Consider the following 25,659-nt stretch of genomic DNA (forward strand, 5'->3'; position numbering starts at 1 on the left):
GCAGCTAGTTGATGCCCGTTTACACAATCTACACATTCTCAAGTGAAAAAGGTAAAACTTTTGTCGTGTTTTGTGTCTGTTCACACTACAACGGTACTCGGAGCCACTGAAAACCTCAGTTATTGAAAATCCTCTGACTCTGTGTCGTCTGAACTTTTCTGAAACGGTGAACCTGCGCATGCTCACCACAGTCGGAGTAAATCATTGCACGCGTGTGTGAGGAGGCTTCATTCATAGCAATGAGGACGGTGTGTGTCCTTCACTCTTCAATTCAGCCGCGCTTCTTCAATCAAGTTTACATGAAGAATGGCGATTTAAAGTTTAGTGCATGCTGTTCTCCTGTGCATAAAGAGGTGGCTTTATTCCATAAAAACAGCACCCACTAGTGGAAAACATTAAAAATACATTGCTTTCAGTATTTCTGCCATTTCCGCTTAAAAGAATTTTTAAAAATTTGCTGCCGAAATGACAAACACGAAAGTTCCTGTAAAAGTACTGTATCACTGTCTTAATATGTAGTTATTCTCTAAAACATATGACTTCATGTCAGAAACATTTGAATGTCTGGAAACACTTTCTATCAGTTTGAGCATTTGACTTTTCTTTTTCACTTTTAATTAACACAATTAGTTGCAGTTCGTGAAGTCAGGTAATGCAAAACAGCAGCACCGATCTCACTGTTTCGCAGTATGATCATCTTGTTATACAATTTCCATGCATTTGCAAATATTAGCATGAGCAAATGCGTGCATTAAGAGGAAATGCTAATGTGTGAAACATGGTTGCTGCTGTTGGTTCCATGATAACATCAATCCCACTGCACACAACTTCTCATCCAGAGCCCCTGAAATGTCAAACCTGAGGACGGTCAGGATTTGAAGCATCTTTGAACTCTTCGGTAGATCGTTTCCCTCGTCCTGCATCGCGGCCGCAGCCTGTTAGAGCAAACATGGCGCAGCCCCGTATTCCCGCGGGGGATCCCCCTGTGAAGGAGTGGAAAATGACAGGTTCGTCTCTGGCGTCCACCGGCCTCTAATGTCTCCGTCCGGTCATCCGGAAGCAAAGCGACATGCGGCCGGTCTGACTGTGTGGGAGCGACGACAGGGACAGGAGCAGAGACGCCGAGGAGTGATCGAGCATGGAGGAAGCTCCTGTCCCTGTCTGCTTCTCTCTGCAGGTCAGTGCTTCTCACATGTCAGTGCACACCAAACACACTCCTCCTGCTCCATCTTTTTCTTCTCTTTCTTTGTTTGAATACGAGTGAGCCATACGATAACACGGCTTTCACATACTACGTCTCACAGGTGGACCATCTGTTTTTCTGTCTCGTCCACTCCTGCATTGTTCTCGGGTCGGCCATTACCCGCCCTCCTCTCCTCTTCCCGCAGGATGCTTTGGAGGTGCTGGCGGAGAGCTACGAATTCAAGGAGATCCCGGGTCGATGCCTGGCCTTCAGGAGAGCCTCGTCTGTCCTGAAGAGTCTGCCCTGGGCGGTGCGATGCCTGCGGGACACGGAGGGTCTGCCCTGCCTGGGGGAGCACTCCAAGGCTGTGATGGAGGCGAGTCCCAGATTGTGCACGTCGGTCGATCGCACTGTTGTCCTGAAACATCGTTCTAAACCGAGAAAGCAGCTCGATGTGGAAATGAAGGCTTAACTTTATCTCCATCTCATTACTGCTCATTATGTATTGAAGAAGATTTCAATTTAAAGTGTTTATCACCAAGAAATGATGCAAAGGTTACTAACATTCATTCATTATCTTACTAACGGTACGGAAACAGTAAAAACACCTTGTGGAAGTAGCTGAGGTTTGGTTTTGGGGTGTATATAGTGAATTAAAATGATATTGTCCAAGAAGTGACCAATGAAGCACATTTTCATTGACAAATACAAACCTACGTTTTGACAATAACATTGCAGACAAAGGCTAAAATGAATTAAATCCCACAGAAATCTGTGGTGCCCTCGCCCCACCCAAAAGGAGACACATGCTCCCGATTTGAAGCTACAGGCTTAGTGACCCTGCACGAAACAGAAAAACATCAAAAAGTTGGAATTGCCATTAATGTTACATTTGGGAAAACCTGAAATGGTTAAGTCTTCTGAAAAGCTTACAGAGGAAACTAAAATCCCTACATTGTACTTAAAAGTAAATATTGATCTACCGCCAACTGACAAAATTGTATTTTTGTACATGAAGCATTTGAAGGTGCAGCGCATAGATTTTCAGTTAAACATCTGACAGTAGTGAGATTGTATTTGAGTTTTATTATTACCGGAAGACAGAGTTGTGCGTAACATTCAATCTGCTGTCTTTCTGATAGGATGAAGGACAAGATGCTTCCATCACAAGACTGGACAGGTTTCTGATGTATTGTTAGCTTTTTAAATTCAGTACGATGAGCACAGGACAACACAAACGGTCATAATTTATTGAGAAGTTCATGCTACTTTAATAGCTAAAATTCCTTTTTCTGAAACTTCTCAAGAAGGACGAGACTCCAAAGTGAAGCTTCATGTTGTATGATGTCGGCTGTCACATTTGAAAGTTGAAAAAAAAAAAAAAAAGATGTTGATGTTGAGTTCAAGCTTTCAAAAACATATAAAAAAAAATAGTTCCAGTACAGACAGCCAGGCATGCAGAAGCAGCTACAGCCTGACAGATAGCAGACACATTCATTTTTCTGCTTTGAGGAGGTAAAAAGTCTCATTGGGTCACTTCATCCTCCTCACCTCGAGTGGAGCTCAGGGCAGAAATCGTGACACGCTGTCAGGCAGAGTGTCGGGAGATGTTTGCTCAGAGAGAGCGTAGGGACCCTGCGGGATAACAAGGTGAGTCTCTGACACAGTCAGCCTCACATCCCTGGATCTGTCAGCAGCGTTGGCGCCGAGGCTGATTCATTAAACTAAATAACATAAATAGAGGGAAGTCAACTACCTCTCGGTGACCCCTCCTCCATCTTTCTTCATCTGCAATCCACAGTTCAGGCTGTCGCACGGTTCGTCTCTTTGAACCGATCGCCGCTCAAAACAAGGGAATTACATGACCGGCAAAGCAAAGTGAAACCAAACGGAGTAAAAACTAAGCGCTTGATGTGGCCGTGAACATCGGAGTGACACTGTCAGAGGAGAATCAAGCACTCGCTGCTGACTGAACATCCAGACTGGGGCTGGAGACGTAAACCTACTGACATGAAAGTCTGGGAGCACTGAGGCAGAGTTTGGCATGAACGGTCACAGTGTGTGTGTGTGTGTGTGTGTGTGTGTGTGTGTGTGTGTGTGCTTCCTGTGTGTGGGTTTGGAGAAAGACGGAGTCAAGGCAGCATGTGAAGAAGTGAGTCAGGCCCCAAGCAGGAAGCGTGTTGAAGCATTATCGCTGCGTTTGAGGTTGGCCCTGGCTGCAGGGTTGAAAAGCAGAGGTGGACGGGTGGATGCATCAGCGGGCAGCGGAAGAAGCTTCAAGCTCTCCTGGACTCAGTCTGGATCCGGAGTTCACTGCATCATTCTTCCAGGGTGACGTCTCTTTGAAAACAGGCTCGTGATGCTGCCAGACCTCTGCTGAGTGAAGCCAGCACGTTGTGTAAAGTATTCATTCAACAGAAGATCATTTGCCGGATTTAATCCTTCATTTTCCCGAAGTAAACACCAAGCTCATAAATATAATTCCGAATTACTTAATTCTGAGTAAACCGATTCTGGATTTAAAACACCATGTGACCACACTGATTGTTGGTAAATGTAAAGATTAGTCATTTTTATGAATTCATAAGACCTTTGAAGATGTGCCGTTGTTTTCATTTTTATTGCTTGGACCACTTCCGATTAATAACACTACAGACTTTGAAATCTGATTGATTAAGTGATTGATTATCAATCAATGACGTGACCCAGACAGCTTGCTAACAAACGACATCTGTTCTCCTCAAATCCTAAAGATAGTCTGTTTTCTAATTTGTAGCACATCGACTTTAGAGATAAAATGTTCACCTTTGCCTAAAGAAAAGAACTGCTGTCATTGTTTTCAAGACGTTGCCATGTGGAAGCAAAATATTTCAAAACTGAAAATGCTGCATTTTCAACTTGAGACTTTGTCCTGTAAATAGTGCTGTCACTTTTAATCGCGATTAATCCATTGAGGTCTGCCAATTGGGTCAAAGAAAAGAACTAGTTTTTTCCTGACATTGGGACTGATTTATGAGGATTAGATTCTTCATTGCAATTAATCTCAACTTTAAAAAAGTTAATTGTTGACAGTTCTCCATGAATTAATCACGATTAATTGCGATCAATGCGATTAAATTGCGATCAACACGATTAAAACTGACAGCACTACCTGTAAACTTAAGAAAAAAAAAACATCTTTCAACAAATCTCATTGGTTTTATGTGTATCTACCTTTGACGACATCTTTTATATACGGTATAATAGCTCCAGCTCATGGCCCGACATGCTCACTGCGTCCTTTCCTTGTTTCTGTCATTTCCATGTAAATGGACACTGTTTTGAAAACGTTTCCATGGAAAAATTTAACTTTTCTAAATCGAAAAATGAAATGTTTTCACTTGAAACATTGACATGTAAACACTTCTTTATATGAGATCCAGTTCAATTTCAACTCTAATATTATTTAGGATACATTTTCTCTCCTACTGAAATTACATGACAACAAAATATAAAAACAGTTGTGACTGATTAAGAAAAACACATGATTAACTTGTCAGCAACTGTGAGTCATTTATGACTGAAACCACTGAGTACAAACTGTGGGGAAAATAGTTCAACGATTAAACACTTTAAAGCTGAATTAAAAAGAACAATGTCAATTTATTGTTTTAGTTGCTTGATCTTTGAGCCCATGTGTGGTAAAGCACGTGGAACTGACATGTTCCTGTTGTGGAAATCACCGTCGAAGGCTTCAGGCCGTCCTCAAAACATTTGTCAGTAAACCCAGTTCGTCACTGTCTATAAATACAATGTAAAACTCAACCATGCAGAGAAATAAAGTGTATATGAAGAGCTTCCTTAATGCACAGTTCAAAACTCAGCTTAGTGCGTTAAGCATATTAAAAACAACCTGTGATCTGTTCAGACCCGTACCCCTCTGGAGACAATGATCTTGTTCTCATCATTGTTTCTTGCAGTAGTGGAGTTTTTGTGTAATTTGCATTTTATCGCATTGTGTTCTAATTTACATTTACGTAACTTCCCAACTTTTCAGGAACTGAGGTTGTAAAACACAAACACAGAAACTCATCTTCTACACTTTTTACAATTCCCCCCATGGAAGATATTAACCAGATAACTGCAGCCCGATTTTACACCTTCGCGTAATGAAGACAGTTAAAATGTGACCAGCAGATTAGCAGTGCTCTGCTGAGAGCGGCAGACAATTAAAAGAAGAAGCAAAGTTGTTTCAGAGCAAACAATGGAATCGAGGGAAAACATTACCTTGGGCTTTTTATGAATGCCATAAAACGAGTATTAATCCCAGGCCCCGCAACAACAAAGCCGTTATTTCTAGAGAAAAGAAATGGAAATGAGAACACCTGATTTAAGTGGAAATGGTTTTAAAATGTGCAGCAATTTGGGGCTATTTGTTAATAGTTGATGGAAAAGACTCTGGGGAGTCAGTAAGGAGGAGAAAAACATGCCAACGCTGACGCAGACTTCATCTGCTTTAATGTTTCGCAGGAGATCCTTCAGTCTGGCCACTCTTTTGAAGTCGAGAAAACCCTCTCCGATGAGAAGTATCAAACTCTGAAGGTCAGTGGATGAAAAACAGCTCAGTCCTGTTCCGGAGCTTCAAGACGCTTCTGAAAAATCATTAGCATTTTCTATCTTTTAAGGACAAAGAGCTCCTAAACAACCTTTGAATGCATGCCTCTTATCCACCCCCATCCTCGCCCCCCCCCCCCTTTCTGAGAAAAGCCTGTCATTTGGAAACGCGGCGTCTTGATTGCGTCCTTACCTCGTTTCCTGCCAGCTGTTCACGAGTGTGTTTGGGGTTGGACCCAAGACGGCGGAGAAGTGGTACCGTGGGGGGCTGCGTTCGTTCAGCGACGTTCTGGCGGCGCCCGGCATTCATCTCAACCGGATGCAACAGAGTGGTACGTCAACATCTCACCATCTCGCCACCCTGCCGCTGCACACATTATGAAGGGGGGTTAGACTCCAGTCATTACATTCCTCCAGAGGGGGAGCGGCGTGTCACTTGGGCCCATTTCTTTAGTTCTTCCTGCTCCCAAACGGAGATACTTATGTGACTGCAATGTGTTTTCTTACACAGAAAAAAATACAGAAAAACAACTGTTTGTGAGTTTTTTTTTTCTTTTCTTTTTCAAATCAATGAATGATCACTGCCATCATCAATCAGGGTCGAGTGTTCCATCAGAGGTCTCCGCCTCAGTTTGTGGCTGAGGCCCAGGTGGTAGAGTGGTCACTTCATGTACAAGGAAAGCGCTTTCAAACATGGCAATCTCATTCAGGCCCTGCTTACATGACACTTCAAGTGAAATTGCTTCTTTTTTTTAGTTTTCATCCTGTTAAAGTTTGACATTCACATGGAAACGTGCTGAAAAAGACGTCTGTTCGCATGCTAATAGCAGAAACACTGAAATCGATGTAGTTTTCATGTTTGGCCAGCAGTGGGCACTTTTGGTCATTTTTGTAATGAAATCACACAGAATAATATGCTATGAACATTCACAATGACAGGATGGGGTGCTGCTGATGTGTAAACTAATATCCAAAACACTACAGAATTTTTCTATTTTCCGTTGATAACGTTTCGTAAATGGGGCCTTAGAGTAGTATTTTGCACGGAGTGCAACTCATGTCTGACACGCTATGCTTATGAGGACAGCTGTGCTAAACAGAGAGTGTGTTGATACCCGGTTAGTAGATCAGCCACCACGAGCAAAGCTTTAGATCAGATCATATATCTTCCAGTTGTAGTGAATTTCCCTCAAGGCATTGTGAAGATCATATGGCACTGACCACGCAGGATAGCTGAAAATATAACGCCTCCAACCCATAAATGTTGCCGGGTAACGACATTAAAAAAGCCTGAAAACTGACGGAGTGTGCAGAAGAGAAAGTTCAGTGATTATTCTCTGAGATGATGCAATGCTGAAATGTGAAGGAACCAGCTGAGTGCACGGAAATACAGAAGAACACGAGCAGCCAGACATGCAGATAACACCCGCTTCAGCTGCTGCAGTGACAGAGATCCCACAAAGTGCCTACATGGTTAAATGAAACACTGACACGCTGTTTTCATTTGCCCGCGTCATTTCTCTGCCTCCCGGGATGTGGCGGGATGCTCAGGCGCTGCACAAGGTGGTAATTGAAACATAATACTGCACTGCTCGCAGGTTTCCTCCCGTTCACTTCGACACCCAACCCGACGACGCATTATTCTGACAGACTTCTTCATCAAACTGGTCACAATCCATCATTCGGAACGCCGCGGTCTCCACGCCGTGCTGGGAAATAACGCAGGGTTTTGACATGGGAAACGTGTTTGAACCCCAAATCTCTCTGATGAATTGCAGCATAATCAAATGTCATTAAAGGAAGGGATGGACCGATACAATCGCAGACTCGGCGAGTTTTACATGACGTCACCCACAGGTATGCAAGAGAATGTGAGCGACGTCAGCGGCGTAGAGATTCTTTAATATTAAGTATAGCATACTGTGGATTATGTTCTGCTAAAATATCAAGTGGAAGTGAAACTAGTTCGTACACTAAAGGTTAGTACCTGTTCTTTAAAAAGAGGGATCCCTAATTAAAGGAGATGTAACGAACAGACAGCTTGTTTCCCTCAATATGGAAAGAAAGCAGAATTCATGCTCTTATAGGCAGAACAAAGACAAGAAAACACACAAAGCAAAATACACGAAATGCACCAGATGCTCACCAATCCGTCACTTTTCATTCAGCACTCTTTCCAGCATTTGCAGCGATCCTCCCGTGTCGCCTCCCATCAGCCGGCAGAACATTCTCACATTTTTACCTGACTTTTAATTCACCCTGACTCCCCGCCTCCCCAGAGCAAACGGCCGTGATTGATGGCTGGCTTGCTTGACTAATAACCACGTGGTCCTCTCCCCGCAGGTTTTCTGCATTATGGAGACATCTCCAGGGCTGTCAGCAAAGCGGAGGCCCGAGCCCTGGGGAACATTATTGACGAAGCTGTCCGCGCCGTCACGCCGGACGCCGTACTGGCACTGACAGGTGGCTTTCGCAGGTACAGGCCTTGTCTTCTCCTTTCAGCGGCGATACCGGAGATGAAATAGAACAGCGCTGCTTATTCCCCCCACTGCTGTTAAATCCATATTGGCTATGCACAAAGACATTAGATGAATCTCAAGTGGTCCGCTCGTCTCCCTCGCGGCCATTCCTCATTGTTATCTATTGGCAGAGCGCGGGAGTCACACAGCGAGCGTGAGGGAAGAGGCGTTAGAGCGGTGGGTGTCTAACTGCCTCCCGCTGGTTGGAAGAATTATGAGATAAAGTGGATTAATTTGACATTTAACGCAGCAGATCAGCCCTGCCTCGTTCATTTGTTCTTGATGTTGCCGGGAAAGGCCTCGGTGGCGCCGGGCAATCAGGCTCCGCATTTACATGACGACATTCAAACGCCGGTTTCTGAGTGTTCGGTGAGAGCTCTCGGAAAACTACCTGCTGGGTGCAACTATTTGCTCACAGCCGGCTCCTCCCTCCTTTGCGCCTTCTGCTTTGTGTGTGTGTGTATGTGTGTGTGTGTGTGTGTGTGTGTGTGTGTCCTTTTAATGTGGACTGCTTTGTGCCTGAGTAAGCGTGCTGCACTCTGCTCCGTGGTGTTGTAAAATTCAGCCATAACCAGTGGCGTGTGAGGTAAATAATTCAAAAGCAGTCTGGCAGTGAGGACAGCCGCTCGCCTCTCAACAGGGGCGGCGGCGCCGCCACAGTTCAGCTGGTGCTTTTTAATGGCGTCTGAGCTACGAGCGTTACTGGAACTTTTTTTTTTTCCCCCACTTCTGTTTGTCAAACTTATTTGTGTTTGTCAAATTTCTATGCAAACCGTGTCAGTAAAGGGCTTTTGAAAATGTGATGGGAGAAGAAAAAAGTGTGGTAGCCTGCTGTTTTTCAGTTTTTCTGTCAGGAATTGACACACAGCCTTCTTGATTCAGCCTTCAGGACTGATCTGTCTTTGCAAAGTTTTTTTCATCAATTGTTCAAGGTTAACAAAACATTCTTTTATTTCACCATAATAAATTTGTTGTTTTGAAGCTCCATTAGAAGAGTTACATAAATATCATTTGTTAACTAATTTGTTAACTCTGCTTAATGATCAGTGGCGTCTGGAGATCAGCCAATGCATTAATGGTTCTCTTTATTTGATGGTTAATGTTTTTTAATGAGTCATTTTATTGCTGTGTATTTGATTTCTTTGTTGAGCCAAAGGTAAACGTCTTTCCTGATGGACAGTAAGGATATATTCTATTCTATAACACCATCCCAGTCTTCTATAGATGGCATAGAAGAGAATAAATCTTTACTGCCTCTCAGCAGTACAATTTATACCGCAAGCAATTCAAAACAGAAATGATTGCTGAGTGCAGCTCTAGAAGAATAATTCTGTTCCAACTTAACAATCTGTGTTGCTGAAGTTGTTCATCTGCAAAATTCCAGCTCTGTTGAGTGTTTTCTTTGCACCCCCTCCACAAAAAAAGGCTTAGAATTGGTGAATACGGATTATGAACATAAGTTGAGTAAAAACATAACAATAAAAAAGTTCTTCAGCTCTGACAGGAACTCCATGTAAACATGCACAAAAGTGTTATTTCTATGAGCCGCTGTGACAAACATCCTCCATCTTTTTCCACATAAAAGTGACAAATAAAAGGGTCATTCTGGCTTTACGTTTCTCCCATTCTTGAGTTGTTTTCATATGGTGTGAAAGAAATCTCACACACTCAAACTCAAGGTGAACTGGGCTTTAAAGACCTCAGAAAATGAAAAGTTTATCTACATAAGGATAAGATATAAAACACTCACAGAGGCCTCAGAAAATATCAATCCAAATCTTAAAAAAGCAACACTTTTCTTAAGAAGTTGAGCGTGTCTCCACCCCGTCTATCCAGAGCTCGAGTAACACAGCAGGTGGTATATTACATTACTTTTTACCGCTCCCAAATATGCAGTTTCTTTGACATATTTACAGTTTTATTTTAACTAATTTTTTTCAAAAACTGCCCCCTTCTGTAAAACAGCTAGTTAATATAATGATTTTTCCATTTTCCATTTCCCATCATATCACCTTTTAAATGTAGTTCAGAGCAAAATGTGATTCTGTTCTTTTATGAACAACATTGTTCTTCCAGTTAATGATGACCAAGAGCCAGCTTAGACCCTGCCTCAAATGAAAGCGCTGCTGTCTGGAGAACTTCCTGTGGCTCAATTTGAATTCAGTCCGAGGAACAAGGCTTACAGCTATTCCAAAGCTCTGTCTGAATGACGTTTTCCAGTGAAAACAGAAAACTTTTGCTCCGTTTGCGTGGAGCAACTGAAAGTGGATCTTCCTGAAATCACTCCGACTCTGTCTCCATCTAAACAGGGAAAAACACAACCTTTCTGAAACGCTGTTACTGTGCATGTTCTATTTCAAAATACATCAGTAGAAGGGCAATAACAACCATGTTTTGAAGTTTAGGTAGTTTTACAGTTGACAGTCGTCTGGAATAACAATCCAACTTGGTCGTCTGTCTGTTTGAATGCTTCTCGTCATTGATACGTCTATAATGCATTTTTCTCTCGCAGGTGTGTGTGGTTTCATTACTGGTGTGCTAACTATTCAAACACTGCTGTGTAAACCGTCTTTTCTTCTCTCCGCCTCCTGCTCTGAGCCAGTATGTTGTGTTCAGTCAACTCAACTGCTGTCAACCCATCAGCACATTTATTTTCAACACGTTAAATGAACAGTCAGACTCATATATGATTGCACACACTTTGGTTGCTTCAGTTTAACCTTTTTGCATCTCATTACATTTTTATATATTCTGAAACTTTTTACTATTTTTCCTCTCTGTGGTTTATTTGTGTTGATTATTGATTACCAGTACATCTTTTTGTAGCTTTTGCTCATTCTACTGAAGTTATTTTGTGTTTCCAGTTTCCGCTCACTCCGTTGTGTCACATCTGGGAGATTTTTTTTATTTTTTTTATTGCTTTTTGTTTTACGTCTCTTTTTATTCCTCATTTTAGTCACATGTCTCTCCATGGTGTCATTTCCTCTTCCTCCACGGCGGTGCCTTGTATACCTGTTACCGTAATATTTACTAGATGTGGCTCCCAGAAGTTGCTGGTTGTATGCAAATCTCTCAGCCACACTCTGAATCCAGCATCTGTGCCTTTTTTTTTTTTCTCCAAGAAATCTTTCCTTAAAGATTAAACAGCCCTCGCTTTAATGCTCAGACCTCGGTGTATAATATCTCATATACTGTATCTCAGTGGAGACTTTCCTAAAAAAAAGAAAGCATCAAACATCACATGGGGGAAAAAAGAAATCAAATATCTGTTATCTTCAAAAGGATAAGTGACAGCTGGAATTATATCTGATTATGTAAATAACAGCTCCTCAAGGGGGAAATGTAGTAAGAGAGATGAAGAAAGTGATTAGAGCATCGTGGATAGTTAACATCGAGAATGAAGGGGAGGAACTGCTTCCAGATTTATGGGCCAGGAGTCTGCAGCAAAGTGTAAAGGGGGCCTGCGAGAGAGCTTTTATGGCTTCAAACTTCAAGCACACATCTACTTCATCTGGTATTTGGCGCAGACTGGGGGAGGATTATGTGAGACCTAATTGGAATCACGCCGAGCCATAATTGAAGAACGATGACTTGTGCATTATCGGTCTGCTAAGTAAGTCATTTACCTTTATCTTGTTGAAAAGCAGATCCTCCAGACGCGGCTGAGACGCAGCGGGAGGCGATCACGCCTATCACGCCAAAATAGTTCATATGCTCTCCAAGATGCCGGCAGTACCACTAATAATCTGCTAATTCTCCGCAGTGTGACATATCTGAAAGTGTTCCCTTCTAAAGTCCTGTCAAAGCTCCGTTTAATTACCTATAATTTGCGGCGTGATGTTGAGTCTCTTATTAGCTTCATCTTTTCCGGCTGATGGCCCTTGTCAGAAATGGAAGAACACATATCCTATATATACTTAAATAGATTTACCCAGTTTGGGCCGGTCTTTCATCTGTGTGTAAGATGCACAAAGACAAAACTCGGCACCCCAAAGTTTCAGCGGCGTGCTGCAGGAAACTCGAGCTGTCATCCACTTCAGAGGGAGGCGGCGTGGCGAGGATTTGTTGACGCCACTGACATTAGCCTCATTGAAAGGACAGCTGCGGAAAAGCGGGTGATGTGACTTAAAGCGGTTATGTTGGGTGGAGGAAGAGGAGGGGTGGATTAAAAATAGATTAGGCTTAAAAGAAAAAAAAAAAAAACCCTGCTTCTACCTATTTACTCCGCTTATTGAGCATAGGATTGTGTGTGAATGTGACTGAAAGTGACGTCCAGGAGGAGGGTGAGGACAGTGGTGCCCACTCTCACCATCTTCAAATGTGTGAGTGTTGGGGGGGGTTGGGTTGGGCGACTCGCCTTGCATTGTTTACTTTGAGATATTCCTTATCAGTTCAGTTCAGGGTGTCGTGATTTTTAAGACGGGCTCTTTTTATCGCTCACTGCGAGAAAGAGCAGAACACGCGCGCCGCTTTTCCCCGGCTTTATCTCTATCTTCCCGGTTATCACCTTGCTTCTCTGTGCTGCCGCAAACGTTTCGATCAGACGGGGCCGATAGCGGCCGAGATGATGCGCGGCTGCAAATGAGCTTTCCTTTCTTTCCCCCCTCTGACCAGCTGCTGTTAAGTGCTGCTCTTCTTCATGCAGATGGCCGCTTTCAATGAAACCTCCAGCAGCGGCAACACTTCCCACATCTGTATTATTCATGCACGTGTCACCTTGTCATACGCACACGTTTGTAAATAACCATGTATATTTTATGGGCCTTTGTGCTGAAAGGCTCAATAATTTAACATTTTTCTGCACGCAATAAAAGAGTCGACGGAGGCTAAATTCACGTCAGGTGTTTGTGCGTTCTGCAGCTCCAGCTCAACGTAAAGACACACCGGCGTGTTGTGGTGCTCGCTGCTGTTAACAGAGCCATCAGAGCTTTATGGGGCTTTTTTTTTTTTTCTTCTTCTTCTTCACAGGCGCGCCTCCCGCCGAGCGGTAGCGGAGGCTTAATGCTAAATAAAAGCAGTGCTCCGAAGGTGCGCCATTAGTGGCGAGGAATAAGGCGAAGAAAAACAGCCTCTTCGCTGGAGAGAAAGTGCCTGATGTGCCGTCGTCTGCTTTTCTGCTGAGTGAGGAGGAATTAGAGGCGCTGTATGCACTGACCTGACAATGCTTTACTCCGGTGCAACTGGGAGGAAGCCGAGGGGGAAAGAAAAAAAACAAGATTTCAGCATCTACCGCTTAACTCACACAGACATTATTTCAATCAGGTTTTTGGTTTTACAAGTCCTGGTTTATGCTGAACTGACAAGACTGTGGACTTGGGGCAGATACAATGCAAAACCAGCACAGAAACTACGATCAAAACCTGATGTACGAATGTGTAAACTATGTAAAACAAAAACTCACTTTGCTTTTCTTGAAAACAATATGTAGATGTTGACTTTGATGCCAGTGAAAACAAAGGACACCTGGTGGCAAAGAACTTAGTCGTGTAACGCTGAAAGAAGACCCACATCTCACATCTAGTAAGGTTCATTCTCATTGGTTCCTAACATGATCACGTGTGAAACTGCAGATTTGCCAAGTTTTCATTAAATAAAGCTGATAAGAACTTTACTATACTGTAAAATACGGGTCTTTAAATCAATTGTAAGATACTGTTTCTCTGTCTAACTTTGCCAATAACCCGTTGCATTGATTGCCTGCAGACGGAGAATGCCATTTCGTTGCTCACTCTCAGGCTGCAACATGTGACTTTCATGGTTGCTTGGCTCAGTTTTACTCAGCCTGTCCTTCATGCAACCTGAGCAGTTGGTTGAAGGACCCACAGTGGTGACCGTAATACAGTCACTTCAAGCAAACAAACATGGAAACGACACCGCATGATAGTATAGCACCTGCAAACCCCTCATTCTTCATGGATCACCTGCGAAACGTGTGCAGACCGAAAGTGGAATTTATTTGCTTGTGATGCAGCACACTTCATTCAGGATTCTAGTAAATCAGGCCCATATTTGTTGAGTTGAACCACCGCTTGGCCTCGTGATTTCCCTGGAAAACTACTGTCTGTGAACACGTCATCACTGGGTACTCAAGGTTGAAACCCAACCAAGAATTAAAAAAAAAAAAACAAGGCAAAAACACAGGATTTCAGGAAGTTATTGATCCTCCTCTCTAATTGAGAGAGACTGAGCGCCTTTTCATCGGCAGGCCTTTTAAAAACCATAATCCATGACAGTGTGGCGGTGCATTAATGCAGATGGCATGTGCTGCACATCTGTGTGAACTCCATTAATTCTGAACCATATTTGCAGGTTTTGAAGCAACATATGTTCACATCCAGGAGACATCTGTTCCAGGAAGGTCCTTGTTTATTCCGCCCAAACCGCATTCTGCATGCATTGCACCAGCATGGCTTCCTCGGAGAAGAATCCCGGAGCTTATTCAACCTGTTTCTGTGCAGATCAATCAACCACTGAAGACACTAAAAACAAGGAAGAGCAACCTAGAAAATTAAAGCTTATATAAGGAAAGACAATTAAAAAAAAAAGGTATTCTCAAGTGCAGCCACTGATCAAAATGACTTGAGCGGTCCTTATGAGAAAAGGTGTTGACCACGTTTTTGTGTGGCATGCTCGGTTTTCCGGTAACATTGTAAGTAGCTTTTGATCGTTGTTTCTGTTTATTGTGCCAAGGCCCCTGGCCCCTAAAAAAAAAAAAAAACCTGCCGTTGATTTCGCTCCGTCTCTGTTTATACTCCCTCTTGTTTCTTTGCTATTCATGGCATACATTTATGCAGCACACGCGAGTGAGATTTGCCAGCGCAGCAGAGGGCTAAGGCAGTGAGATTCGCTTAACAACTTAAGCGCACGGTACAAGCTGGAAGTGTTGTGGAATCTCAGCTTTGCCAATTAAAAGTGTTGGGGAGGTTCGGCGGAAAGTTGCTCACTCAGCAGATGGGGATCTGTGATGCATTCTCAAACAGTCGTGTCCTACCAGTCAACTCATTAAAGGAGCGTTTCCACATAAATACCAGCGAGGATAAACACGGCGGTGGAAGCGAGTCCTCTCACGGCGTCTATTATTTTAAAGGGAGGCTAAATTATACACAGCCGCAATGCAAATTAATGGCTCCGACTGGAAGCGGCATCTGCCGTGCGAACCTGCGAGCCCGAGCCGTCGTTCCGTTAATGCCACGGGGGTGCATCCTCTCCGCCGCTAACGCTAACCATTAACATTATCATGCCTCGTGGAGCTCTAATAGCTGTTTTCGAATACTTCTTTAGCTCCCTGAATTAGCCATGCTGACCTTTGGAGCTTTCCCACGAGCTATCTGTGGCCTCTCCCCGTTCCTTTAATGTCGCTCGCTCTCGCCATCCGTCATTCATTTGCTCGTAGCAGCGAGGAGGGATCAAGGCGCTGAGCCACAAGGCTGCATCTGGGGCTGCATCACCACACATCTATTGCCTGTTTTGCTTTGTTGTTAGCTGCAAGGCCCATGCCTAAGATTCGGCCTGCAGTTCACCAAAGGGTTTGTGTGTGTGTGTGTGTGTGTGTGTGTGTGTGTGTGTGTGTGTGTGTGTGAGGTGGTGATGGGTAATGATCAGTTTTGCATGATTTATGGCCTTTGGACAGGTTTCGGCTGGTGTGGGTGTAATCTATGCTTGCAGTCAACGTCAGTGTTGCAGGGGGGGAAATCTTTTGTCATTTAAGGGGCCACATCATGGTTTGTGTGGTTTTTCCGCGTGCATGTTTGTGTGTTTGTGCGTCTTTCATAACGGATAGAGGGAAAAGAGCTGCCATGTTTAGCTTTCTCTAATGACACTGAGCCTCTGTCAGCATACACACAGACACGGTGGAATTTGTCATCACAGATAATGATAATAACCCTTAAAAATGTAAAGAGTCCTTATTCAAGGCTGAACCTGCCATTGGATTGCCATGATCTGTGGACCATCAGGAAGCAAAGCATTAACACAGAGATTACTGTGCCGTGGAAAACCAAAAATAAAGGGACAAGCGGCTTTTGTTGACCGTCCATTTTGGGCCTGATCTAATTTATTCTAGATTGAATTGAACTGAAAAAGCATCCTGACATCCAGTGCATCGCAATTTGACTGTTTTCCATTGACCTCCATGAGCGTACCCAGCATGAGACGTTAACACATCTGCGTGTTGCTCCGTGAACAATATTCACAGGCTTTGTACCATTCAGAAGATGTCTTTTCCAGGCAAAACTTATTTAATGACGGCGCTGCCAAACTGCATTCGGAACATTAAATTTAAGGAGCTAAAACCCAATCAGCAAAGTACTCTTCAGAGCAACAACAACAAACCTTGGATTTGGATCTCCAGAGACGGCTTCCTCTCGGAAAGCATCTGCTTGGTTTATTTTTCTGAAATGATTTGGCATTTGGCATTCTGAAGTGCTCGATTGTTTATTTTTTTTTCCCTAGTTTTTATAGATGTGACACTGTAAGTATTCTGTTAAGTATTCTGTTCTGGCAAGTTCAAAAACTTCTATATGGTATTGATTTCAAGTGAGAACACTTACTCGACACCAGTTCTTCTACACATGCATATGGAGATGGACAGCAACAACAATGGCGACTTTCAGAGTGGCATGACTCCCAGTCCACGTTCTCCTTTATCTCCTTAACACAGAGACAACAAATGACACAAGCATGAAAAGATGGCTCTCCTTTCCAAATTGGGCGTAAGCAATGTGATCCCAAAATAAGGCAAGTTTCTGCACCAGTTGTTACAACCGTAAGCTCTGTTAACTTTGGTTGACCGACATGGCAGTGACGCCAGATCACGTTTACTACGTCCATATCCCCCTGGGACTTGGCAGGTTTTTGTTTTGCTGTTTAAATGCACGTGAAACGTCGTCGCGCGAACGGGGCCTAAAAATACCTACAGTATGCCTTACTCTTATAATTTTCTGAGTAATTAGTTTCAGTGAGTGAAATTTCCATGTAATTAGAAAGCTGTCGCCACTCAAACTTTCTTCTGTTTTGTTCAATTTGCCCCATAATTGAGGTAATTGGACTATTTGAAATGTGATTGTACTACTGATAATAAATCAGTCACTCAGGTATTTATAACACAAAGTCAGATCCTGCTTGGAAAACATGTCTATATTAATACTGACAAATTAAATCGGGGTGAACCACAGTCTATCACGTATTATATTTATGTCTCTATGGCAGGCTACATCGTATTAGTGGATTACACCCACACCAGCCGTAGTAGCAAAAAAATAAACATGTTCATAAAACAAGCAATTAAAAAAATGTCATTCAATGATTAAAGCAAATGCAACTCCGTGGTGACGTGATACTGTCTAAACCTTTTAGGAACTTACGCATTGGTGTTCAATTAAAAACAAAATTTTCCTTAACATGAAAAAATTCTCAAAGCTTCTCAGAAAAGGACTTTGCAGTTCAGCTCTCTGAACAGAGGAAATCTTTCTATAAGAAGCTTGAGATGGTGCCGAAGTCACAGGATGCACAGGGTGTTTCTGTGAGCGTGAGCGTGAGAGCAAACGCTGGCTCATGGGGTGGATCCACGCAAGTGTCACCAACTGCTTTGGAAATTGTGTTGACTGGAACTGCGTGTGCGAACCCGGCACAGCGTGGATCAATCTGACCGGGCGGAAAGGCGACGAACATGCCGCCAGCAGGAGGAATACATTATCATCAGTTGGAACCGGAGTGCACTGTAATAACCCCTCAAAAGAGCTCGTCTCATGACCTTCGCAGCGTAAAAATGTAAAAATGCTTTCAGAGACCACGGATAATCTGTTGATGTAGTTTGGATGTTACCCCTGTGAGGACGTTTATGTCAGACTTGATACACTGAATAGAGCGACCTCCACTACATTTACATGATTAGATATGTTCTAATAAAACCAGCATCTTTTCATGTGAGTGCACGTAATAGTGTAGTACATTATCAGTGCAACAGGTGGTTGCCTAGTCATTGAGTTCATAAAGGCTGCTTTCCGATTTTCCTTTGATTCAGATTCAGCTTAAGTGTCTTTGCTTTTCAAATGTATGAGGTGGTGCAAAATGATATCCATTTTGTGTGTGTGTGTGTGTGTGTGTGTGTTAACCCTGGTTACTGGAGAATTATACAGTAGTTCAAAGGTTAATAATTGATTTTGCTCTGTGGTTTAGTGGTTTGCTCCCTCCAGAATATCTCCATGTTACAAGTCCAGTTAAAGGTCTCTCCATCTGGACTTTGCTTGTTCTCCTTGCGTGCAGTGCATGTGAGTTTTTTTTCTTAATGCGGTCCTTAATGGGTCCTTCTCCTTCCTCTAAATGTGACACCCCTGATCTAAAGTAGAGGTTTGGGTGATTGTGAGCGTGTCTGTCTGTCTCCCTGATGGTCTGATGTTCAGGATGCAAACTGCTTCAGCTGGAACCAACTTCTCCACCCACAAACTCAATTTGGTTATAAAGCATGATAGATGGGTGTAAAGTAGTGTAATGATGTATTTGGGTATGCATGAGAAGCAGCGTGGCAGATATTAACTGCAGTGATGTTAATAAGGTCCTGACTGAGAATTTGATTGTGTTTGTGTCTCAGGGAGAGGGCGTAGTCTTTTGTTCATTTACAGACGTTTAAATATTGTATTTTAATACAATCACTAATACAACCGTAATGTATTACAAATTTTCACTTGAGAACACAAAGAGTGGAATGCTAATAAAACTACGCACTCAACTGAAAACTGGCTAACTTTCTGGAAGTTCTTAAGATTAGAGCCTTTCTGAGTTTAGATTATTTCCCAAAAACATGGTGTAGCTGCAACACACACACACACACACACACACACACACACACACACACACACACACACACACACACACACAAAGAAGAAAATCTGTTGAAAAATCAAATTTGCACATTTAAAAAAGAAAATTCCCACCTGTGTGCAGATATTGCCTTTAGAACAGATTTATGTCACAAATATAACTGTTCTCATGTTTAGTGAGATTTATAAAGGTCACCGCAGCTTTTTTTCCTACTTTGGCAGTACCAAAAGAGAAGAGGTTCAGTTGGAGGTGGCAGAAAGGAAGATACTGTGACTTTCTTTGAAAATGAGAAAACTACAATTCATTTCTCATTTAGTAAAAACACTTTGCTTTTGCCTTTGCACTATGAATATTAAAAATGTTAAGTTCACGGACATTTGTGTGGACAGATGACAAAGTCGGATTGCTGACTGTCAGCTCTAAAACTACCAACTCCCGGGAGAAAATGAACTGGGAGTCATGACTCTCTAAAAGCCGCCATTGTTGTTATTGTCAATCCACTCGTGCATGAGCACAAAAACTATTTCTCCCACAATGGAGGTGGATATGCACAAAAGCAGCGTTTCTGCCGTCAACTAGGAGAAAGGCACCGAGTGGAGATAAACATGGCTGGTTTAACAGTACAGGATGTTTTTCCTACGTCGAGTTATGGTCAGAAGTTCACGGAGACGCTCTCTTCACATCAGTCGTACCTCCACCGCTGCAGCAGGAGATGGAAAATCACGAATCTGCAACATGGTGTCTGTTCAGTAGAACAACTTATCACATCTGAAAAGGGCAACGACAGAAACTAACAGCCCCCTTAAGCATTGCAGATGCAGACAAACTCTCACATATATCACTCTTAATATACCCATTGCAATAAATTGAATTCGCCAGGAAATAATTTAACAAATGATATTATATCTGAAAAGAAGTAGAAAGTTATGTTGAGACACAGCAGGGAAAAACAGCCCTTAAATGCTCATTTGGGTGTTTATATGACAATATTCTCACTAATGTTCTTTGTAAATTCCTCCTAAACTCATCAAACATTTGCATGCATAAAATGTTCAATAAAGCAGCCTATAAATGATATATGAAGCTCTTCAAATGTTGGACTTGGATCTCGTCTTGATCCGCTCCTTCTAAATCAACATCGGTGCACAGCTAAAGAATTCGCTGTTAGCCAACTGCTGTTCAAGTGCTAAACTATCCTTAATTTGACATCTTTATAGGCCCTCGCCACAAGTTTATTTTTCATGAATCTGTGCCAGAAATGTCTATTTCCAAAGCACCGACATTCACTCAACTGTCCAGGTTTATCCCTGAATTCTAATAACCATGCAGTATATCATTCAAAGCTTGATTTAAGACAATTAAAGTCTTCTCATGGTTGTTGGCAGTACTTCTAAACCAACAGGTCCACCAAGCTTTAACAAATGTTCTGATATCGTCTCGGTGGCAAATATATCCAAATAGAAGCCTTCAGTTTTGAGAAATGGCAGCACGAAGGTGGAGTTATCAGCATGCTCACTTTACAAAAAGAAGACCGGGGCTTTCATTCGAGGTCAAGCCTTTTTGTGGAGCAGTTCTTTCACTGGCTGAGTGACTTTTCTTCAGGTACTTGACTCACTTAAAAATTAACTTAAATGTCATCCAGACATTTGAGCGGGAAGAGCAGTGTTCATTCTAAATTAGATCCTGTTTGCACTGTGCTTCATCTGAAAATGCATGTCTGTCTGCTCACATGTGCAGAAATAACTATTCACTATTAACCTTGGTGCGCATGTGCAGTCGCAGTGTTTCCAAATGGCATTTTCACTGGCTCTGAGCACTGCTGTAGATTAAAGAGATATCCAAAAACTATGAAAGTTTTCTGTTTTTACTTGAAAATGTCGCGTAAACAGGTTATAAGTGTAGTTTACACACGTTTTCGAATTGGGGCTATTTTGCTGCATTGGGAAAGCAATCCCTTTCCAGACTTCAGTAATCAGCTGAGTCCCGTTTGGTGCCTTTAATCCATTGTGATCTGCCTCTTCAGTCATGCTGATTGGACTTGTCCCCCTGAATAACCGCAGTCGTTTGAAATCTGTCTAATGCAACTGATTTAGCGGACTGATGTCGGACTGACACTCCAAATAGGCCTTTTATTTATTTTTTTTGTGCGCACATCTTCTGCAAAGCCAGCGTTTCTCTGCTCAGCTTTTTCTTGAACGTGTTCCTGCCAGATAATCACTTGATAATCACTCAGTGCAGAAACACCTTCGCTCACAGTTGTGCTGACGGAGAAAATGCATTGTGCGAGCCAAGTCGGACTCCATATGGGTCTGCTTTATGACACTGATCCGAGTGGAAAATGATGATTCTCATAAAAGTTAAAGCTCTGACAGCTGAGGCAACAAAAAAGGGGCTTTTACTCTTAACAGCTGAGGACAAATGACTTGTTTGAATAATGAAAAAAACTCAGTGCCATTAGCCTGGCCCGTGCTTTTAATAGCGCCGTCTGCCACCTTCCCCCTTCATCAGTTAAAGACTGAGACTAAAGGGTAATTCATCTTTTTGTTTCATGGATACGGTGAGACGGTAACTGTGCTGTGTCTTTATCTTCAGAGGGAAGGAGTTCGGTCACGACGTCGACTTTATAGTGACCACAAGAGAGCCGGGAAAGGAGGAAAAGCTACTCACCGGCATTATTGAAAGACTCAAACAACAAGTAAGTACACTGTTTGTCGTGGTGTAGAAGACGGCTGGATGTAACTGTTATGTCTTCATAAACTGCCACTAGGGTCAGGGTGAACTCAACAGTCCCGTTACCAAAGCTCCAAGTCCTGGAGCTTTTTTTCCATAAAGAAGATTGATGGACTTAAGGGAAACTGGACTGATAATCGATTTGAGGTGTAACACCAAAGTCTTCAGTTATGCAGTGGCCTGTCTGAGATCGATGACGATCCAAACATTTGAAAATCCATCGGAAACAGAGCTGACTGTAGCTGTATGCTGACCTCCTTCCTTCACACACACACACACAATTTAATCCACAGAGGAAATGAGAAAACAAAATCTTCACATTCAAAGACAGAACTAAATGAAAGATTGGCTAATTTTTGAGATTTTGTTAGAAATGTTGCCATGTAGAGAGAACTCTCTTTGCATTCATGGATTTTCTTCAAAGTTCCAAAAAATGACTTTTACTAGGCAATGTAATGTGTGGGACTTTGTGTGTCTGAGTTTTCAATGTGATGGAATGGTGACCCCTCCAGGATATTGGAGGGGTCACAAAACTGCAGAAAATGCTATAGGATAGATGGATGGATGGATAGATGGATGGATAGATAGATGGATGGGTTTTCAGTGATGTCAGCTTTTGGCACTACTTATCATAGGTTGGTCATCACACCAACAAAGTTTAACTTATTGCCGGTTTGGTGTTTCTGGCAGCAGACCAAGCCTCTGTCATGCATACGGCTAGTGAGAACACATTTTAATTGAGTTTTTTTAATTACGTTTTTAAAAATATAACTCACCCCTAATCAGCAGCGTGCGGTGGTGTTTCAGTCAGGGCCAGCAGGATAAAATAACCAGTAGAATATACACTGAGCAGCATTTAACTATAAAAACGGAAAACAATGCCAGCCAGGCCACTAGCTAACGCTGCTGGCTGTACTTGTCATGTTGTTTTTGTCATAGCGTTTTCCCTTGAATTTGTTGCCACGTAAACAGGCCCTCATTTAGATTTCACAGCACTGCTTTGATGCTGGATGAAACCTCACAAATCCAAAAGTGTCCATTCATCATCGCTGTGGGATGGATTCGCTTTACATTTCTTAAAGAGGCAATTTACTTTGGTTTGTCTTTTTTTTTTTTTTCAATAGTCAGAGCGGTGTCCTTGGAAACAGGCAGCTGCCTTTTAAATGTCTCTGTTTTCTCTCGTAAATCTTCGAAAGACATGTGGCTTTATTCAGATAGTAGCCTGCAACAGAAGGTGGTGGGAAAATGGGTATGTGAATGTAGTAGCAGAAAAATAGCACAATTTAGTCGACGACAGAAAAAACTTTTAGCACTGATTGCGCTGGACAACCCCTAATTAGGAAAAAAAAAAACCTTTAATGGAGAGGTGAATGAGAGAAGGAGAGAATTAGCAGAGGATGACTGTGGAAAAGAAACAGGCAGTAGCTGATTAAATCAGCGAGAAAACGCGCAGAAAGTGAGAAGAGTCAGAAAATGTATGTGAGAGTGTTAAATCAGAGGCAGACAATGCTAATGGCTGCTTCTGTTTACAAAGACACATGCCCTAATGATTGCCTGCACGCCATTGAAAATGACTTGCTGTTAATACCGCAGTAATGTGACAAATAACACAAGTGCCTAATTTAAACATATGTGTAGAAAACACTGATTATATTAAACTATCACAATTGTGCAAATTAAAACTCTGTGGTGTTAATATAGTATAGTATGATGGAGGTGAGCAAAGATGTTTAACTCAGATCATCACAGGCCATATTAGTAGAATTTAGACAGAATCCTTGTTCAGGCAATCTGCCATTGGATTGCCTTGATTTTTGGTTGACTGGACATTAATACAGACATGATGATGTTGTGGAGAACCAAATATTAAGGTAGAAGCATCTTTTCACCACCTTTATAGGACAAATACAGGACTCATATTTAGAGCCAACTAGTGTTTTTCGTCCGTGGGAGGAAATCAAAGTATCAGGAGGAAACCCTTGTACACACAGGGAGAACATGTAGACTCCACGAAGTGAAACCCAGCATGGATGTCTGCTGAATGTTGACCCACATGCTTCAGCAGCTTGTATTGAAGCAAACTGATGAATCCACTGGATGTTTGAGCATGTTCTCCATTCATTTCATTTTCTGGATTATTTCTATCACACATGGCTCTTCTCTTTCTGTCTTGTGACTTCCTGTTCTTGTCAAAGCGGCGTTCCCCATACGTATGACAAAAATTTGCATGAAAAAACAGACAGGTGAACCAAGGCAAACAATTCAGCTCTAAATTGTCAAGGGCAAAGACGTCCACAAAAGATTTTAATACAAAAGCTCCACTGTCATTTCACTACCTTTCAAAGAATGGTAGAAAACGATACACAATGGATCTGTGCCTTTTGTTCAGTGAATGGGTAATGAAATCTGCTTTTATTATTTTTTTCGCCCGAAGTCAAAGTCTTTGTTGTCTTGAATGTGTCTTTCATTACAATCAATGGCTTGAATGCAGTCTTGTATGGATACAAAAAAAGAAAAAGTTGAGTGGTGTTTCTTCTGCAATGTATTTATTTTTCTTTGGCAGTTTCATAATGATTTCAATAAGTTTTCTTTTTTAGTATGTTCGGGTCTACTGCGAGTCAAGAAACTTTAATAGATACAAAAAAAAAAAAGCCTTTTGCCTTTGGTCAGTGCTCTTTGAGCTACACTGTTCGATTCTACGTAGTAGACATTTTTCACTCACATGACTTTCGAATGAATTGTCAACACAGATTTCTAAATTGCGTTTGCCTCAGAAGCTTGTGCGGGCTCAATCAAGCGTTAGTGCCAATGCTTTGTGTTTTCAGGGCCGTTGCTGAGTAGTACCAGACAAAGAAGAAATTTCATACTGAGAAGACAAACTCAAGAAATAACACATCAATATGTCTGCCTTCATATCAGCTTCACCTTGAAAAAGCAGTCCCTTTTAAAGTAGATACTTTTCTGCTGAGCACGATGACGCATCCTGTTGCATCCATTTGATCTCCGAGCAGCCACTGAAAATACATTACAGGTTGTCTCAATTACATAGAAATTACGTAGAAAGGTATGGTACATCATGTTCTGTAAAGAGAAAGACCCCAGAGGGAGAGTGGAAGGACTTTTTTTGTCAAGACTGTCTTCTTCCTGTGATAAGTACACAGTGAGCGAGGGTCACGGGGGGAGATAAGTGCTTGCTGAAGAGTGGGATCACGCTGTCTAGCCTAGCTACCGGCTTCTTTTTGTCATTGCTGGGTTTAAAAATAAATCCCTCCACCTGCCGCGCGCCCCCCCCTTCCATCCACACCTCCACATGCCCGCACTCCTTCAGAGGTCCAGTCCGATGATAATTACCTCCTACTTACCGCATGTCATTGTGGGGAGTTCTTGCCACTTGCAGTCACTCAGAGTCAGAATAGGAAAGGGGTGGGGGGGGGGGGGTTGAAAGGCGTGAGAGCATGTGCGAATGAGCGGGGACAAGGAGTCAGGACGGATGCGAGACAGTGAATTAGGCCGAGTAGGGCAGGTGTTAAAAGGATTTGGCGATCGAAAGAAAGGAGACAGCGCAGCACGACCGGAAGCTTTTCTTCTCATTTGGTGGTGGTGGTGGTGGTGGTGGTGGTGGGGGGAACGGTCCATTGGGATGAGGACACAAGAGACAGTGATTAAGCGGAGGTAGCAGAGGTTGACTCTAAGTCGTGTAACCTTGTCATCTGCAATCGGGCCCCCGGGGGCCGACGTGTCTTCACTCAGGCCTAATATCACAGGCAGCCCCTGTACCCCTCATCCATCCAGCACCCCTCTTCAGCCTGCAGGGAC

The 25,659-nt window shown here is 42.6% G+C and overlaps 1 protein-coding gene across 1 annotated transcript in view; it reads left to right on the forward strand.

Moving 5' to 3' along the window:
- Positions 1 to 25,659, forward strand: part of LOC115399244 (DNA nucleotidylexotransferase-like) — a 65,092-nt gene that overhangs the window by 27,767 nt on the left and 11,666 nt on the right. The window contains exons 4-8 of the mRNA XM_030106524.1: positions 1,389 to 1,559; positions 5,693 to 5,764; positions 5,985 to 6,108; positions 8,120 to 8,252; positions 21,706 to 21,808. Of these exons, the coding sequence (XP_029962384.1) occupies positions 1,389 to 1,559; positions 5,693 to 5,764; positions 5,985 to 6,108; positions 8,120 to 8,252; positions 21,706 to 21,808 (603 nt within the window). The remainder of the gene's footprint in view (positions 1 to 1,388; positions 1,560 to 5,692; positions 5,765 to 5,984; positions 6,109 to 8,119; positions 8,253 to 21,705; positions 21,809 to 25,659) is intronic.

The sequence above is a fragment of the Salarias fasciatus genome, chromosome 13 (genome assembly GCF_902148845.1).
Source record: "Salarias fasciatus chromosome 13, fSalaFa1.1, whole genome shotgun sequence".
In the NCBI taxonomy this organism is placed as follows: Eukaryota; Metazoa; Chordata; class Actinopteri; order Blenniiformes; family Blenniidae; genus Salarias; species Salarias fasciatus.